We start from the raw sequence: 19590 nt of genomic DNA, 5'->3' as shown, positions 1-19590 counted from the left end.
AACAAATGAATAATTATGTTCATATCAATGAGAATTGGGCTTAGACTTGGGACAAAGAGAATGGATGATGGGAGAAAAGAGACATAGATGTAAGCACAATAAGATGAAGTAAAAACACTAGTGTCCTGCATCTGACTTGGATTGGAAACACCCATGTAAACATATTTGTTTACCTTAAAAAATGTATTCTACTTTGTCTAATGAAAAAAGCCAAGAAACAATAACCAAGAGCAATAAGCTCCTCTAGCACCCAGACTATAGTCTTTAAATACCATTTCACACTAAAAGAAGACAGGGCTGCTTGGATAACCAGGGCTGAGCAAATCCTGTACAAAATGAACTAGAAATATCATGTCATATCAGAAAGCAAAAAACAAAGCAAAAGACAAGAAAAAAAAAGAAAAACTAGCCAAGAATTCTAGAATATGTGCAAAAGACTCAGGACCCAACCTGAATATACTCCCACTGCCCAAATATGGCCAAAGGTTGGCACAAGCATAACAAATGAAATGGACTGAAGCAGATCAGAAATGCTTAAATCCATGAGCTCAAACCGACATTCACAAAACCAAACCAAGCAAATAGCAATAAAAACTCACTATCCCCTCTCCTCACTAGAGGAGAACCACTTCATCATCTTGAAAACAGGTTTTAAAAACTGAAAAAATTATTTTCCCCTACTGTCCCAATAAATACCATAGTTCAGTATTAACCAAAGAGCTTAAAACATCTTCATTTTGCAACTCTTAATAAATTAAGGGACCTTGAGCAAGGATCATGAATAGCTCCAACATCACACACACACACAAGATGTTATGTACCTTATAACGGATATATACAACCCTACCTCCTACATAGACAAGGGGGTGAAGAAAATCCAAATGAGCTACATCAAACTTCTAGACCTAAACACCAACCTAAGGTGCCAGAGGAACATGTGAATTGACACAGGGGGAGATCCGATCAGCCAAATCCAGGCTGTGGGAATATCTACAGGACAAACAACCTAGAGACATGGGGTGGGGGGGGAACAGAAAAGCAATTGTATAATCTATGTCAGCCAAGTGTACCTTATTTAATACTGCTTCCAACAGAAAAGGGGAAAAAGACAACTGTGAGCATTGGCTAGATACTAATGATATTAAAGTTAATATTTATGAATAATAATAAAAATGTTTATGCTAAATATGTTTAATGGGGGAGATTCCATATCTTTTAAAGATACATACTAAAATATTTATGGATAAAAATGATATGATGTCTTGAAACTGCTTTAAAATAATCTTGGGAAGTGAGGGTGAGTTTCAGATGAATCAAGACTGCTCACTATGGCAATTATTGAAGCTGACTTAGGGTGACATAGAGGCTTATTTCCCTTTACCCTTCTGAGTGCTTAGCTGAGGATCTCTGTAAGAAATGACAGAATAGCAGGACAAAATCAAACAGAAGTTTATTAACATGTATATTTCTGATACACATGCGAAATATCAAGAACTGAGTAACTCCCTGAGATGGCTCAAGCCATCACCTTAAATACCATCCCCAGCTAAAGACAAAAGAAAAGGTGATGGGGCACCTATGAGAGGTTAATAGGAAAAGCAGCTTAAACTACACTAGGGTTGGGTTTGCTATGCAGATTTCATTCTTCCTGAAGACTGTCCTTCAACAGGATTCTGCTGTGATTTAGAGCCATCCTTCTTTTTCTGGTACAGAGAGGGAGACACCTTTACAAATGGAGACTTCCTTTATCAGTGTAAATGTCCCTCAGAAGAATAACTTCTACTCTGTCTTCAGAGTTTCTCCTGTGTCTATTTCTGAAAAATAGAATCAACTCACGACAATCTTTCTGCCAGAGAGCCCTATTCTGGAGTGACACATTGTGTTACCTTTCATTCTGTTTTTGCATTTTTGAAATGTTCTTAAAAATCTACAGGAAATTAAAAACAAAACAACAACAACAAAAAAAACCACTATAGAAAGCAGTTGACAGAGGGGCCAGAGCTAGAAAAGCAGCTCCTCTTGGCTCTGAGCCTCGGTGGAGGCTGTGGAAGGAGAGGACAGAACACAGAGAACACGGGTCTAGCAGTCAGAGCACCACGCCTCAGAGACCAGGTCGGCCACCTGCGAGTCACATGACCCTGAGCCCATCGTGTGCCCTCCTGGGCCTCCGGGTCTTTATCTGTGAAAATATCTTGCCTTGCCTGCCTCGGAGGAACCCTGGGATAGCTAAATGAGATAGGACAGCTCAGAGAGCTCTGAAATCACCATAAAAACAAGGGTTTTTCATCACTTTTATTATTAGAAGTCCTGGTAAGAGATTTACTCTATTTTTATGGCAGAGCCTGGTTTCCAAAGGGCTTGGAGAACTCATTGTTGCTCACAGGTGGTCACAGTGGAATAAGAACTCTTGAGAAAAGCCATGTATAAAGCCAAATTTTCTAGACTGCAATTAAAGTTTCACTTCTAAGCAGATTGCTAAAATTTTTAATCATTATGAATGCAATCTTTTAAAAAGAGTCTCCTACCTCCCTGACTACACAAAGAAAATGGACTGAGGAGGGTGCAGGAAACAAGTGAAATAGGTGAGGGAACTTAAGAGGTACAAACTCCAAATTATAAAATAAGTAAAAGGGGATCAGGGGCCAAAAAGTAAATATATAAAAGTTTAAAAAAATAAATTAATCACAGGATTATAATATACAACATAGGAAATATATTCAATAATATTGGAATAACTTTGCATGGTAACTAAACTTATCATGTACCGTATAAAATATTAAAATGATGTATACCAGAAACTAATATAACAGTGTAAGCCAATCATACTTCAGTTTAAAAAAATTCTTTTAACTTTACATTAAAAACTTACATATGCTTAGAAAAAGAAAAGAAGGTGGATATAAAACCCTAATTTATAACTCAAGGTCATCACTGTGGGTATTACCAACACCTAATGGCTAACGCGATGCTCTCAGGAACCAGCAGGGCGCACACAGCAGGTCTGCTCTGCAGGTTCCTGTCCACTCTGCTCAAGGCCCCCTCCTCCTCTCCCTTGCTGTGTGGTCCTCAGTGGTTGCTCTCAGCCCGCAGTATCTCTGCCACCAGCAGCCACTCCTCACCCTCCTGGACTGGGCAAAGTGAGGGACACATGGAAGAAAGGGTTGGGGAATAAATGCAAAGTCCACTCAGCTCTCAGGGAACCAGCCATGAGTCGAGGCACAAAGCCCACTGTGGGACTCAGAGGATTCTGTTTACTTCCTGTCCATCAGCTGAGCTCCAAAGTGAAGGTTTACACACACATGGGCTTCCCCACAGCCTCCACCTGGACCAGAGACCATCAGCAAAAGTGGCTTCAAACAAAGGCCAAGTGTCCAGACAAGGCTGGGCCACATCTAAGGGTCCTAGGAAGAGGACATAACTCCCAGCTACTCCTCCCCTCTCAGGAGACTGGTAAACCCACTCCAGGTCTCTGAGGTCACCCCACTTACACACCAGCAATGGAAACCTCACCTCTCAGAGAGAAGCCCTGATGACCTGGGGAGGTGGTCTCTGTGTCTCTGGCCCAGGCAGAAACTTCACGCTCCTCTTCTCCACCCTGAGAGCCCTAGGTATGCGGAAACCTGTGTCCTCCCCACCTGCAGTCCCCATGGAGGTTCACACAGGGGCCAGGGTGCTGGGAACTCTCTGCCTGTTCTGTTCTAATTAGCATTGACCTGCAAGGGCTCCCCAGCCTGGTACCTGTTTCTCCAAGTGGTAGAGATACTCCACAGTTCTCATAGGACAGAGGTTTTCATATTTCAGAATCCTAAGAGCCTCACCCTGGACTGGTGTCACCCCGCTTTTTCCCACTGGTGCTGCCAGGAGTACCCGGGAGGCCCTGCTTGTGCTGTGGGTGGAAAGAGCACACTGCTTTGGATCATGGATGATCCACGGGGCTTTCTGTGCACTGGAGGAATTGAAAGAGGGCTGAAGATCTAAAAGGAAATATGTTTGTGTTTTAGAAAATCCTGGGATGAGTTTAGATGTTTCATTATCAAAAATATAAAGACCAACAAGCAGTACAGATAGATCACAACATGGAAATTTGCTTCATAAAATCAATTTAAATAACTAGTACTGCTACTGCTACTAGTAATAGTAGTACTACCACACAGATGAGCCCCTACATTCAAGGTCCTCTACTCCCCACTTCTCTGCCATGACCACCCAACAACCAATCTCCTAAAAGAGGGCCCCGGGCTCTACCAGCTGCCCCTTATGCAGCCCCAGGCCTGGCCTTCCTGGATCCCCAGCAGGAAGTATTACTGAGTCTGGAAAACTTTGAAGTCAACACTCCCAGCACCACAGTGGGGCGAATTCCCTCTCAGGAAGAACCCCAGATCCTGCGGCCTCTCCCTCTATGTCTGCTTCTCCCATGAACTGCCACAGCCAAGACCCAGGACTCATATTAGGATGGAATCCATTCGAGGCTTAGCAACTGCACCTAAGGAGCCGACAGCCCAGGACAGCAAGAAAACCCACATGGGCTATGCTTTGAGACCCACTTGCCTTCAAGCCTCTTTATCATCTGGTACCAAAGAGAAACTAGAGAACCAGGGACAGCAGAGAAAGATCTGCTGCAGGATATGATCCAATATTAAATCCAGAGGCCACTCATCCAACCAGGTACCTGGCATTAGTCACAAGTACACACCAAGGCCCCAGGGTTTCCAGACAAGCAGAATTCATGAGAACTCACCCAGGACAGAAACCTGCATGGAGGGTACATGAGTTCTCCACAATTCATGGTGAAGCTGGAGCTCCTCCCCACGGGGGGCTCTGGCCTGGCTGACCTGGCCCATGGGGAGGGGGCAGCCCAGGGAAGGGAGTGATCTTGGGAGCTCTGGCAGCTCCAGCCCAGACACAGGACCCCAGGTTCTGTTCCACAGGAAGGGGATGATCTTTTCCTAGGAAAGCATTTATCATATGTGACCTGAGAAAGTCAACAATTATGCTGAGCAACTCTCAAATGTCTTATGTTATTCTGGGCTCCAGTCCAAATTTGAGTGAATAATAGTCGCTAGTCGTGTTTGACTCCTTGCGACCCCATGGACTGGACACTGCCACGCTCCTCTGTTCGTGGAATTCTTCAGGAAAGAATACTGGAGTGAGCTGCCATTTTCTTCTCCAGGGTATCTTCCTGATGCAGGGATCAAACAAGGGTCTCCTGCACTGCAGGCAGATTCTTCTGAGTGCCAGGAAGTTCAGTTCAGTTCAGTTCAGTTATTCAGTCGTGTCTGACTCTCCACGACCCCATGGACTGCACCATTCTTGGCCTCCCTTTCCGTCACCAACTCCTGGAGTTTACTCAAACTAATGTCCATTGAGTTCGTAATGCCATCCAGCCATCTCGTTTGCTGTCATCTCCATCTCCTCCCACCTTCAATCTTTCCCAGCATCAGGGTCTTTTCCAATGACTCAGTTCTTAGAATCAGGTACACAAAGTATTGGAGTTTCAGCTTTAGCATCAGCCAATGAATATTCAGGACTGATTTCCTTTAGGGTGGACTGGTTGCATCTCCTTGCAGTCCAAAGGACTCTCAAGAGTCTTCTTCAACACCACAGTTCAAAAGTATCAATTCTTTGGCGCTCAGCTTTCTTGATAGTCCAACTCTCACATCCATACGTGACTACTGGAAAAACAATAGCTTTGACTAGACGGACCTTTGTTGCCAAAGTAATGTCTCTGCTTTTTGATATGCTGTCTAGGTTGGTCATAACTTTTCTTCCAAGGAGCAAGCATCTTTTAATTTCATGGCTGAAGTCACCATCAGCAGTGATTTTGGTTCATGTACTATTGAAGCATGTCTTGGAGAATTTTGAGCATTACTTTACTAGCATGTGAGATGACTGCAATTGTGTGGCAGTTTGAGCATTCATTGCCCTTGCCTCTCTTTGGGATTGGAATGAAAACTGACCTTTTCCAGTCCTGTGGCCACTGCTGAGTTTTCCAAATTTGTTAGCATATTGAGTGCAGCACTTTCACAGCATCATCTTTCAGGATTTGAAATAGCTCAACTGGAATTCCACCACCTCCACTAGATGTGTTCTTAGTGATGCTTCCTAAGGCCCACTTGACTTCACCTTCCAGCATGTCTGGCTCTAGGCATGTGATCACACCATTGTGATTATCTGGGTCATAAAGATCTATTTTGTATAGTTCCTCTATGTATGCTTGCAACCTCTTCTTAACATCTGCTTCTGTTAGATCTATACAATTTCTGTCCTTTATTGTGCCCATCTTTTTATGAAATGTTTCACTGGTATCTCTGATTTTCTTGATGAGATCTCTAGTCTTTCCCATTCTATTGCTTTCATCTCTTTCTTTGCATTGATCATTGAAGAATGCTTTCTTATCTTTCCTTGCTATTCTTTGGAACTCTGCATTCAAATGGGTGTATCTTTCCTTTTCTCCTTTGCCTTTAGCTTCTCTTCTCTTCACAGCTATTTGTAAAGCCTCCTCAGACAACCATTTTGCCTTCTTACATTTCTTTTTCTTGAGGATGGTCTTGGTCCCTGCCTCTTGTACAGTGTCACAAACCCCGGTCCATAATTCCTCAGGCACTCTGTCTATCAGATCTAATCCCTTGAATCTATTTCTCATGTCTACTGTATAATCTTAAGGGATTTGATTTAAGTCATACCTGAATGGTTTAGTGGTTTTTCCTACTTTCTTCAATTTAAGTCTGAATTTGGTAATAAGGAGTTCATGATCTGAGCCACAGTCAGCTCCTGGTCTTCTTTTGCTGATGGTATACAGCTTCTCCATTTTTGGTGGCAGAGAATATAATCAATCTGATTTCATATGGACTATCTGGTGATGTCCATGTGCAGAGTCTTCTCTTGTGTTGTTGGAAGAGGGTGTTTGCTATGACCAGTGTGTTTTCTTGGCAAAACTCTTTTAGCCTTTGCCCTGCTTCATTCTGTATTCCAAGGCCAAATTTTCCTGTTACCCCAGGAATCTCTTGACTTCCTACTTTTGCATTCCAGTTCCCTATAATGAAAAGGATATCTTCTTTGAGTGTTAGTTCTAGAAGGTCTTGTAGGTCTTCATAGAACCATTCAACTTCAGCTTCTTCAGCATTACCGTTTGGGGCATAGGCTTGGATTACTGTGATATTCAATGGTTTGCATTGGAAACGAACAGAGATTGCTCTGTCGTTATTGAGATTGCACCCAAGTTCTGCATTTTGGACTCTTTTGTTGACTATGATGGCTACTCCTTTTCTTCTAAGGGATTCCTGCCCGCAGTAGTAGATATAATGGTCATCTGAGTTAAATTCACCCATTCCAGTTCATTTTAGTTTGCTGATTCCTAAAATGTCGATGTTCACTCTTGCCATCTCCTGTTTGACCACTTCCAATTTGCCTTGATTCATGGACCTAACATTCCAAGTTCCTATGCAATATTGCTCTTTATAGCATTGGACTTTACTTTCATCACCAGTCACATCCACAACTGGGTATTGTTTTTGCTTTGGCTCAATCTCTTCATTATTTCTGGAGTTATTTCTCCACTGATCTCCAGTAGCATATTGGGCACCTACCGACCCGAGGAGTTCATCTTTCAGTATTCTATCTTTTTGCCTTTTCATACTGTTCATGGGGCTCTCAAGGCAAGAATACTGAAGTGGCTTGCCATTCCCTTCTCCAGTGGACCACATTTTGTCAGAACTCTCGTCCAGGGAAGCCTACTATTAGGAGACATTTCTAAGTATAAAGACAAGTCAACTTAAAAAGTATCCTCAGTACATGTTTCACTTTGTCTTACAATCTATAGATAATACATTAGAATATGTAATGAATCCATACAACTTTTCCAAAGGAATACCCAAGACAGAAGTAGCAATAAAGTTATAAATGACAGTCATCAATCAGATGAAATAATTTAGATGAAGCTTGTCTCTCTCAAAGAGATGGGGACTGGTAAAATGGTAAGGAATGAAATACAATGTGCTTTTAACTTTGTATGAAAAATAATGTTCAGTTCCATGTTGTTGAACATAGGTCTGTTGTTGCCACATAAATCCTCTACTTCAAATTACTGTCTGAACGCTTTATTAAAACTCTGCTTCTGGCCTTTGTTTTGGAATCTGTTACCATCTGTTGCCATCTCTTGATCGCTGTTCTCTGAAGTTTACTTCCTCCAAACCACAGGACACATATTCCCTGAGGTTGTAAGATCTTCTTTTGGTCAAGGGTCACTCAACATTTATATTGAGCACCAAAAACATCCTAACATGGCATAAAATATCTTTCCAGTGCTGCTCTCCTTCCATTACACCATGTTTTAATCACTTAAAAGAAAAATAGTAATCTCCAGAGGTCAAGTCCTTTAAGAATCTGTCTATTCTAAAGATAAATACAACTGCTGATCTACATTATGATTCCTAGATGAGATTTACCCTTAGATCTTAAACCACTGTCCTCGCCCCGCCTCAGTCCATCCATCTCAGGACTGACACAGGTACACTGAAATGCAAAGCACTGTATGGAACAGCTTTTACCTCAAGAAATGTTAACATTCCCAAAACTAAGTAGGATTTTCCATAACACTTTACGATTGCTTTCATTAAAGAAGGCTTCTGCTCATCTTTCTGGGCTCTCAACACTTCTTGATCCCAGTACCTGTGAAGAAAGACAAAGCACAATAAGGAACAGCCCTGCCATAGGAAAACAGGGGAGGGATAGAGCAGAGGACAAGCCTTCACTACAGGGCGCTCCGTGGCTGCCCATAGATGCTGGCTAACTGCTCACAGGGCTCCCGAAAGATGAGCAGTGCAGACACTGAAGCACCAGGAAAAGAACCAGACCAGGTCTTCAGAGAAAAGTCCCAGATTCTAGAAACAAATTCCTGCTAAGCTTTGTTGAACTCACAGGTCATGAGCAGCTCAGAAGGGCAGACACTGTCTTCCAGGCACCCCACCTCTGGAGACAGAGCTTGGCCTCCAGGGCCATGGCTGTGGGCTCCCTCCACATCCATTCACACAGGGAACACAGGCTCCGCCAGCCTCCAAAGTGAGCTAAGCCTGGGGTCAGCATGAAGGGCTGAGGCTTCAGTGTCAGGGAAGGAGGCTCAAAGACCCAGGAGGGAGCAAAGGCCCCTCCCCACAAGCCTTTAGCCCCATAGAGAAATTTTCGCTCTTCTAACCATACTCCCTCCTGCCTGTGCTCACCCTTGCAGCTCTTCTCCAAGGAGCTGGGAGCGATCTTCTGGAAGCACTGGGTACATGTCATCTTCTTCTAATTTCCGTTTATGACTAATTTTAAATAAGGGGTTTAGCCACCTGTTAAACATTAAAAGGAGAGTGATATATATTCAAATTACATATCTTTAATTAGAATCCTATATTCATGGACATTGTTTAAAAAAAGTCTACATTTTAACTATACAAAGATGTAGGGAGAAAATTATACATATGCTTACAAACACATATATCAGGGTGTCAATAAGTCGCTCTGACTTACACAGAATATAACTTAACTAAAATACCCTGTTTGTGGTCTACTGAACATACATTGTACATACTTTAATTATTAAGAAAAATACATTTAGAAGTCAAAATAATGTTACATTGGTTCAGGAGCACAGAATAGAGCTGAATGGCCATGGTGGATAAGGCTGTAGATACGTTCCTATATTACCAAGCACTTAAATTTTCTGACCTGTATCAGACTCAAGGATTTTGCTGTTGTTTTTTAATGGCTAAGTCGTGTCTGACTGGTTTTGTGACCCCATGGACTGCGGCCCTCCAGACTCCTCTGTCCATGGGATTTCCCAGTCAAGGACACTGGAGTGGGTTGCCATTTCCTTCTCCAGGGGATCTTCTTGGCTCAGGGATCAAACCCGTGTCTCCTGCACTGGCAGGTGGATTCTTTACCACTGAGCCACCAGGGAAGCCCACCAGACTCAAGAATGCCTCAGTCACATTCACATAAGATGCAACCTTGTGGTCTCAAGACCTCCTTAGTTCAGCTAATAACACAAAGGAAATTTTACAGGGAATCATGTTACAATACACCACCCTGAGTCCAACCGGCTCTGGACCCTGACCTCCTTACAGCCCTGTCAGACTCCCCTCACATGAGCCTCTTTCTGACCCTGACCCTCTGAAGATGTCCTAACTTTCCAAATAAAATGAATACATTGATTTTTCTTATAGTCCTCTCTATAATTGAAGCAGAAATTGCTAGACAGTGTAAGACTTTTTTTAATTTCAATTTTTAATTCCTTTTTTAATTTCAATTTTTCTCTTCTCAAGTAAGCATCTCACTCTGTGCTCCAATTTCCAGGCATTCAGAGAAATCCCTTCCTGGTCTGGAAGGTCATAAAACATTCAGACCCAGGACAAGACAATTATTAACTGCTGTCCAGTTTATCAAGAGAAACCTCCAAGAAGACCATTAGCACTTAAAGCATACATTTGGTCCCTAAATAATGGTCTGGGGTCTTGAGAAAGGGTCGAGGGCTGGCGTTGCAATGTCTAGAGAAACTGAGAAACTGGTGGATCCAAGAAAGCCATAAAATCGACAAACTGGACATTGTGACATTTACATTAATTGGTCAAAAATGATGTATATTGAAGTCATGAATCAACCCAAAATGTATAGATCAATACTAGAAAAGATATAAAACTGCTATAATCCTTGCCTTTGGGGGGCCCTTCACCCCCTTTCAGAGTCTATGCAGAGGACTTTATATCCTATCTTCTAAAATAAACTTTGCCTCTGTGTTTGCGAGTTTCCCAAAATTCAGTCTTAGGCTTCGTGAACAGAACTCTGGTTTCACATTTCATTACCACTTCCTGGCCAATTAATTTCTTTTCAAATGTAACACAAGACTTTCATAAGGGCTGAAATTTTACTGACTGTGGGGTCTGCCACCTTCAGCCTCAATCAGGGAATAAATATAGCCCCCATACTTTCAGGAAACTCCACTAACATCTGAGAACATAACCAAACTACCGTTCAGTCCCTTCATACCCAGGCTTCTGCCCAGGAACATCAAGATTACCCCCATTGCCACCCCACCCCAGCAAAGGAGTATGTGTTAGTCAAATCCCTATTTTCTTGGGACCCAACCAATATTTCCGATGAGCCCTCCACCTACAGACATGACCGACTCTAGATACTGACCATGCCCAAGGGCTCTGGGAACAAGATCATACCAAAACTGGGGGGGTCTGGTCTGTGGCAGCAGTATCCTGGATGGAAGGGCACCACCATTAGTCTAAACATGACTCAAGAAAACCCAAACACAGTGTGCCCCTGAGGGTCCTCGAGGCCCCTGGGGCAAGGACCACCCACATTGGGCCATCAACTGTCTCCAAGAAAACTCTACTAGTGGATACTGGGCTATAAGAGGTGCACACCCCAATCCAGGTCACATTCAGATTTTAATTACACTCACCCCACCTCCCATCTAAATGGAGCCATTCATCTAGTCAGGAGGGAGCTGGACTGAACTGGTAATGGAAGGAGTTTATGCCCCTGTAGCATCCTTGGTGAACCTAGCAACGAGGAACAATTTATAAAGCCAAAGCTACTAAAAAAAACAAAAATAACAAAAAAGGGCCCAGGCCACTCGAACATTGGCCTGAGCAACTAAAGAACCCAGCCCTAACTTTAGAAAGATGAAATTTTCACTGGGCCTCTGGTCCACATGACAACGACCACTGCATAGCTCCTGATTACCTTCTGGCTGATCAAGGAGGAGTTTGTGCCCTTGCAACTAGTTCCTGTTGTTTCTATGTTAACATGAGTGGTCAAGTAGAAGACGGTGTAATCTGACTGTTAGAGAAGGCTGCTTGCAGACAGAGAAGGACGAATATCATATGATATTGCTTATATGTGGAATGCAAGTAAAGGCTGTAAATGAAGTCTTTAAAAAATAGACTTAGAGTCACAGATGTAGGAAAAAAAAAAAAGCGATGGTTACCAGAGGGTGACAGGAGGGACAAATTGGGACACTGGGATTGACATACACACACTATAATATATAAAACAGATAACTAAGAAGGACCTACTGTATAGCACAGAGAACTCTATTCTATACTTTGTAATGGCCTACATAGGAAAAGAATTTAAAAAAGACTGTGTATATGTATAAGAGATTCACTTTGCTGTAGAGCAGAAACTAACACAACATTGTTAATCAACTATACTCCAATAAAAATTCAAAGAGAAAGTCGCTTGATCCAATACTCAGAATAAGAAGGGCCCTGACTGAACAAATCTGGGACAGTATCAAAAGGGTAATCTCAGCTTCCTGGGCTTCTGCCATTCTTAGGACCCCTTACAATTATTCTCCTCCTGCTTTTTGGTCTGTGTATCCCCAACTGCCTCGTTAGTTTTATCTGGTCTTTATCTGGATGTGAGAATTGGGACTTTAGCCAGGTGACAATCATATTTATTTTAGCTACCCACTCCAGTATTCTTGCTTGGAGAATCCCATGGAGAGAAGAGCCTGGCAGGCTACAGTCCATGGGGTCACGAAAAGTTGGATATGACTGAGTGACTAACTCTTTCACTTTCACTTCCTGTTTTTGTCTGAGTCTCAGGCTCAAATGAGGAAGTTACAGAGAAAAAAACTGGTTAGAACTAGCTAGGCCCAAAATTGGAGAAGGAAATGGCAAACCACTGCAGTATTCTTGCCTGGGGATTTCCACAGACAGAGGACCTGCAGGGCTACATTCCACGGGATCGCAAAGAGTTGGACACGACTAAGCGACTAACTTTCACTTTCAGGTCCAAAATGGTGAAAAATCTAACCTCCCCTAGACCCTGAGCCTCATTTATGCATTCGCTGTAATATATTAGTATGCTAAATGGCACACTCACCAGTGCCGTGACAGCTGACCATGGTCATGACACAACCCACACAAGGACTAAAAATGAACATTTCCTCAATTTTAGGTCCAAACCACACCCTTATTCTCAGATAAGTCATGAATATTCCTCCCTCTCTTGATTCAATTTCCTGGCTTTTCAGTTCAGTTCAGTTAGTCGCTCAGTCGTGTCCGACTCTTTGTGACTCCATGAATCGCAGCACGCCAGGCATCCCTGTCCATCACCAACTCCTGGAGTTCACCCAGACTCACGTCCATCGAGTCAGCGATGCCATCCAGCCATCTCATCCTCTGTCGTGCCCTTCTCCTCCTGCCCCCAATCCCTCCCAGCATCAGAGTCTTTTCCAATGAGTCATCTCTTCACATGAGGTGGCCAAAGTACTGGAGTTTCAGCTTTAGCATCATTCCTTCCAAAGAAATCCCAGGTAAAATTCCAAGGTAAAATCCTTGCTTTTACCTTGACCCAAATTGGGTTGAGAAGTTGATTTGTGAACTAAGCTCTCGCTTCTCCATTCTTTGGTCATTGAATAAAACTTGTGCTGTCCCAGTCTCACCATCAATTTAGTTATTGGCTTTTGGAATCTGAGTGGAAAAGCAACCTCTTCAGCCAAGAAAAGGGGTCTTAGCCTGGGCTCAGAGCCCAGCACACGGTGGGAGACCAATTTGGTGACATCAGTTACATATACAAGGAACACCGTCTTCAGAGCCAGATTGCTTGACTTGGGATCCTGCTCCATTACTTACTGGCTGTGTGGCGGTAAGCGACTTACTCAACCTCTCTGCTTCAGTGCCTTCAGGTATAAAATAAGCGGTAATAGTGCCTTTCCCTCCAGCAGGAAAACTGGAAATGGGTGCCTACCCAAATCAATGAAAAGTCCTCACCTTCCCATTTCCAGGCACATACACTTTGAAAATTCACAAACAGAAGGCGTTTGGAAAGTTCCTTGCCTGGACAATTTTTTTCTACCTTATTGTTTACAGTAACCACACCCATTTTCCTTCTTCTAGGCCCCTCTTTCCTTAAGGGCCACCAAATGGCCAGGAGATGAAGCTACACACACTAAATACACCACCATCAAAACAAGCATAGGAGCTCCCAATCCCTGGAGATCCCCCGGGCTGTCCCATAAAAGAAGGAAATACTAGAAATTTGGGAAATATAAATGGGTTAGGGTCCAGAAATAAAACAACTAGTAATCATCCAAGTGTGATTAAAGCCCAAAGGTTCAGGACCACATAGTTAGTGGCCCAGCTACCACATGGAACACTTCAGTTAAGAGCTGCAACTCTCTGAGCTGTTTTTCATCTGTGTGTTTCCTCTGGGCTCAGGGACCCTTCAGTGGTTTCAGGACCAAATGATTCCTGGGCAGGATCACCTGCATCAAGACCATGTACTGCTTCTCTGAAGGCTAGAGATTGGGAAAGACCTCACAGGCTTCAGGGACCCTATCCCCAGAGTGATCCCCAAAGGTGGAAGTGGAGATATCCACAATAAGGAAAGGGGCTGATCAAATAAATCCTCCAGTTCTGACTGTGTCTCCCAGGCAAAAGCAAAACATGTTCAAGAATAGTGTTCCCAATCATTAAGTAAAAAACCTTTCATTTTTTTACCCACATGAAATTTGTCACAACTGGGAACCAGGTTATACAGTGAGAGCCACACAGGGAGAAAGGGAAAGGGAAAGAAATACATGGTCATAGACATGGGGGCAGAGGGAACCCAGTGGAGCTGGAACACACTGTCGCAAAGGGCATGTGGGAAAAGGTGGGGACATTACTGAAAGATGGCAAAGAAGGTGGAGCACTGAAGAACTGTGGTGCTGGAGAAGATTTCTGAGAGTCCCTTGGACAGCAAGGAGATCAAACCAGTCAATCTTAAAGGAAATCAACCATGAATATTCTTTGGAAGGACTGATGATGAAGCTGAAACTCCAGTATTTTGGTCATCTGATGCAAACAGATGACTCACTGGAAAAGGGTCTGATGCTGGGAAAGGTTAAGGGCAAGAGAAGAGGGTGTCAGAGAATGAGATATATAGATGACATCACAGATGCAATGGACATGAACTTGGGCAAACTCCGGAGACGGTGAGGGACAGAGACCGGCAGTGCTGCCATCTGCTGCTGCTAAGTCGCTTCAGTCCTGTCCAACTCTGTGCGACCCCATAGATGGCAGCCCATCAGGCTCCCTCGTCCCTGGGATTCTCCAGGCAAGAACACTGGAGTGGGTTGCCATTTTCTTCTCTGATGCATGAAAGTGAAAAGTGAAAGTGAAGTCGGGACCCCATGGACTGCAGCCTACCAGGCTCCTCTGTCCATGGGATTTTCCAGGCAAGAGTACTGGAGTGGGGTGCCATTGCCTTCTCCGAGTGCTGCCATCACGGGGTTGCAAAGAGTTGGACAGGACTGAACGACTGAACAACAACGGTCCAGGGCACTATTCGATAAAGGAAGTTGTTCATAAGCTGCTTGCTTGGGGCTGGGGACGCGGGTAGGGGATGGGGGTACGACGCTTCAGTTCAGAACTGGGAATTCCTGAGCAGTTCAGGGGAAGCCTGTAAGAGTAGAGGCGGGTGTTCAGTGCATTTTCCCTCTGGGCTGTGATTCCCCCTAGGCAGCCTTCCAGCTTCCTGTTTTCTGGCTCTGGAGGGGCTGCCAGCGGCAAGGCACGGAGACCCTGTATCTCCGCCACCAGTTCACCGGGTCCCCTCCCCACCCCTGCTCCCCACTTCCTTGCCCAGTCGTGCTCCGCCTTCCCAGAGTGCAGAGGGGGAGCAGGACAGCATTGGGAGGGTCCACACTTGTTTTCAAAAGGCGCGGCAGCGGAGGGCGCCGTGACTACCGCGTATCACGGCCGGGGAGCGCTCACCAGAAGAACAGGCGCGAGCAGAGGTTCGCTTTCTGCAGCGGGTTGGGCTTCACCTTCGGGTACAGCGGCGGCATAGTGCCGACCCGGGCGGGCGTGGAGCGGCGCTGCGCTGCTCTGACCTCGGTGAGGCTCCCGCTGCTCCTGGAGGCGACCGCGGGGATGTTGGAGACCAGGCCGCCTTCGGGGTCTGCTGGGCGGGCCCTGAGAACCACAGGCTGCTGGGGGTGGAGCACCCACCACCCGCCAGGTCTCCGCCTCCCGGGACTGCACAACCTCCCGCGTCGCCTCCGAGTCACCGGCTCTGCGCTGCTGTCACGGCCCTGGGAGAAGTAGGGCCGTGTGTGTGGGGCTGCAGGACGAAGAGGCCGTCAGGCCAAAGCTTCCAAAAGCTGCAAGCAAGTGGGAGGCAAGGCCCCGGCTCTTTGATGGAGGAGGGTAGGCAGACCGGACAGCACAAACAAACCAGCTCCAAGGATCCCACCTGGCTGCAAACTCTGCTGAAACTCCTATTCTGAGCCCAGAGGCTCACCCAGAAGGCGAAGAGGGGAGGCTCAGGCTCTGCCCTCCTCTGCTGCTCCGAAGCTCCTCATGGGCTGCAGGGAAGGCCTGGAGAAAGCTGGCAGAAGGCATGATCAGCCCATGTGAGATGTCCTGTGGCATCTCACACGTTGCATTATGAGGGAACCTCTATGAGCTTTTTGTTGCCCTCTTAGATTGGGAAAGGGGAGTCTGGGGGGAGAAAAACTGCCTCCTAATTTCTTTCATCATGCTTTCAAAACTTAGATAAGTAAGAGTGACATATGTCACAAAATACATTTCTGGGGACCTTACCTCAGTTTCAACTCTAACAATGTCCTGGTCAGGAAGGTATTATCCCTATCCTACAGATGAGAAAGGTGAGGCTCAAGGACAGCCCTTGTCCAAGGTCTTGTCCAAGTTTGGGGTTCAGCATGATTGTCTCACTGGTACATGGATAGTGTGTGTGAAAAGTGCCTAGAATATGCTGTGTGAATGAATGAATGACTGCAGGACTGAATGAACAAAATCTTAGGCTCCTACTCAGAAGTGTTTAGTTACCAGCTCAACAGGTTCTCTTCCCTTCTACTCTAAATGAAGAAATATCAAAATGTAGGTACTTTCAACAAGATCACCATATTATTCTTTAATAATTTCTTATATACCTTGGCTAAGATTGGTGTTATTAATGATGGCTTTTAGCTTCAGTTATGCAAGATGAAAAGGTAAGTTCTAGAACACTGGTGTACAGCAATGTGATAATATTGCTGTGTACCTTTAATTTGCTTAAAGAGTAGTAGTTCTCAACATAAAAAAAGAAAAAAAAATGACAGAAAAATGGAAAAAGTGTGAAGTAATGGACATGTTGATTGGCTTGGTTGTGATAGCTTATGGTGAATGGCGTCAAATTTGTGATCGCCAAAGTAGAAGATTTAGCTTCGGGACCAGGGACCAGGCTTGATCACTCAAGAGCTTTTGGGTAGCAGAGTTTTATTAAACGGACAGAGAAATCTTCTGACATAGACATCAGAAGGGGGACGGGGGCGGGGGATGGAGAGTGCCCCACTGGGTAGTCTTACCAAGGCCTTATATATTTTACTAGACCCACTCCCACAACACACATTGGAAGATGACAGGATTAGTCAGAAAGTTCTCAAGAAGGAGAAACATGTCCTGGAGCAAGCTACATTGTTATATTGACTACCACAAAGTGATGTCGGAAAAAAAAGTTTGTCATTTTCTCCTTGAGAGCCCTAGACCCCTTTCTTCTTCTTGAGGGCTCCAGACCCCTTTTTCCTCCTCGGGGACCCTGGACTTCTTAACAACCTACCTAGGAATTGACTCTCTCAGTTGTGATGAATATTTCACAATGTATATGTAAATCAAGTCAACATGTTGAACATCTAAATATATATACTATTTGTCAATTATACCTTAATGCCAGAGGGGAGATTGATTTTAAAGAAACCTTTAATGTATTCAGACTTTTTTTTACGAGTCAAACATATAAGAATGGCAAGGTGTTGATAATTTTGTATTGATGGGCATGATGAGAATTTATTATACCATTTTCTTGATATTTCATGCATGTTTGAAATTTTCTGTTGCAAAAAAGAAGAATGATTAGAGCTGAAAATTTTAATTTTTCAATTACCTACCTTTTTTGTGTTAGCTGTCTCTCACATAATGCAATCCACAATGTATGGTACCAGATTTGTCCTGATTTACAGTCGTCTTTTACATTCTCTACATTTTCCAGTGTTGTAAACACTCAGCAACTAGTTCTACTTCAAAAATAAAGGAATTGGTTGCTGCAGTTGGAAGTCTGTCAGACTGCCTTAGACTGTTCCATCTGGTCCCCACAACTATCTCAGGACCATAATTAGCCATCTCCAAACTGAAAAATACATTCAGTCCCTTTAGCTTCTGCTGTCTTTTTATTTTTTTTTATTTATTTATTTTTTTAACTAAGATCTTTTGAAACTTCTTAGTATCCTCTTCTGGACATAAAATCCTTGAATGTGATCTAATTCATGAAAAGAAATCATCCTCACATTTCAGAACTTTGTTACTAGTAATGAATTACTTCTGTCACTTCCCACTGGCTCTCAGACATACTTGCATTATGACACTTTTACAGAGAGTTCTGGTATAAAAACTTAAACAAAACTCCTTATTTTCTGCCAATATATTCTATGTGATCTCCCTTTAAGATGTTATAATAATAATGGAACCTTGAGTTATTTTGTTTTCAGTTCATCGGAAACACTAGTCCATTACTGAGATGAGTTGTCCAGAAACTGTTGAGAGTTGATAAAGATGTCCTGGGAAAAGAATATACCTAAAAAATTGAAATTTCTATTTTCATTAGGCTCACAATCTAGAAAAAGAATAGGTAAAAAGGAAATTTCAGCAAAAGAATAAAAAATAATAAAATAACACAAACACATTCATTCTTACCCTGATAAATTAAGGATGTTTTGTGATGCTGCTGGCGCTGACACATATTCACCCTGCAAATGTTTTTCAGCGAAATACAGAGGCCTAATAGTCATTAAAAAAAAAAAAAAAAAAAAAACAGAAAAACCAGAATACCCCATCCTAATGAAGGCAAAGTCTGATAGGCACTGTAGTATATTATTGGCAAAATATAAATTAGAATCGTTTTTTTCACAAAATAATCTAACAATATTTATTTTTAAGAGCCTTAAAAATGTTCATTCTTTGCGACTCAATAAGATTTCCACTTTGAAGATGAAGAAGATAAAAAGTCAGCTATAGCCAGCTATTTATGTACAAATACTCAAACAGTAAATAATCTTCCTGCAATGCAGGAGACCAGGATTCAATACCTGGATCAGGAAGGTCTCGTGGAGAAGGAAATGGCAACCAACTCCAGGAAGTACTCTTGCCTGGAGAATTCCATGGACAGAGGAACCTGGCAGGGTATAGTTCATGGGATCACAGAGTCGGACATGACTGAGCGACTAACTCTCACTTTCATGTTTCTCAGAGCAGTGCTTATTATAATATTAGAATTTAGAAACATCCTAACTTCTAAGTTCAGCAATAGCAAAATGATTGAATAAATCATGAATCATTTTTAGAGAAGTGCTTTAGCTTTCCCTGGCGGTAGAGTGGATAAGAATCCACGTGCCAATGCAGGGGACACAGGTTCAACCCCTGGTCCAGGAAGATCCCACATGCTGCCAAGGGGCATCTAAGCCCAAGCACCACAACTACTGAAGCCTGTGTGCTTAGAGCCCATGCTCTGCAACAAGAGAAGTCACTGCAATGAAAAGCCTGTTCAGTTCAGTTC

General features: G+C 43.5%; 1 protein-coding gene across 6 annotated transcripts in view; it reads right to left on the bottom strand.

Moving 5' to 3' along the window:
* LOC147361902 (ATP-binding cassette sub-family C member 4-like) overlaps nt 1-15992 on the bottom strand; it is a 162625-nt gene extending 146633 nt beyond the window's left edge. For 3 of the 6 annotated variants that reach the window (XR_015138372.1, XR_015138373.1, XR_015138374.1), the window contains exons 1-3: nt 15756-15978; nt 9216-9326; nt 8547-8667 (exon numbers count right to left, since the gene is read on the bottom strand). Coding sequence is in view for 3 of the 6 variants with exons in the window: in XM_086330237.1 (XP_086186363.1) it covers nt 8547-8667; nt 9216-9326; nt 15756-15829 (306 nt within the window). In the remaining 3 variants the exon portion in view is untranslated. Of the gene's footprint in view, nt 1-8546; nt 8668-9215; nt 9327-15755 lie in introns of all 6 variants that reach the window. The other 3 variants (XM_086330237.1, XM_086330236.1, XM_086330238.1) reach the window with 3 other exon arrangements.
* Between the last annotated feature and the right edge of the window lie 3598 nt (nt 15993-19590).

The sequence above is a fragment of the Bos grunniens genome, chromosome 12, assembly GCF_055505025.1.
Source record: "Bos grunniens cultivar Pamir isolate PY7600 chromosome 12, Bosgru_T2T1.0, whole genome shotgun sequence".
Taxonomy (NCBI): domain Eukaryota; kingdom Metazoa; phylum Chordata; class Mammalia; order Artiodactyla; family Bovidae; genus Bos; species Bos grunniens.
The sequence above is the reverse complement of the archived record's forward strand: the minus strand, read 5'-3'. Positions and strand labels throughout refer to the sequence as shown.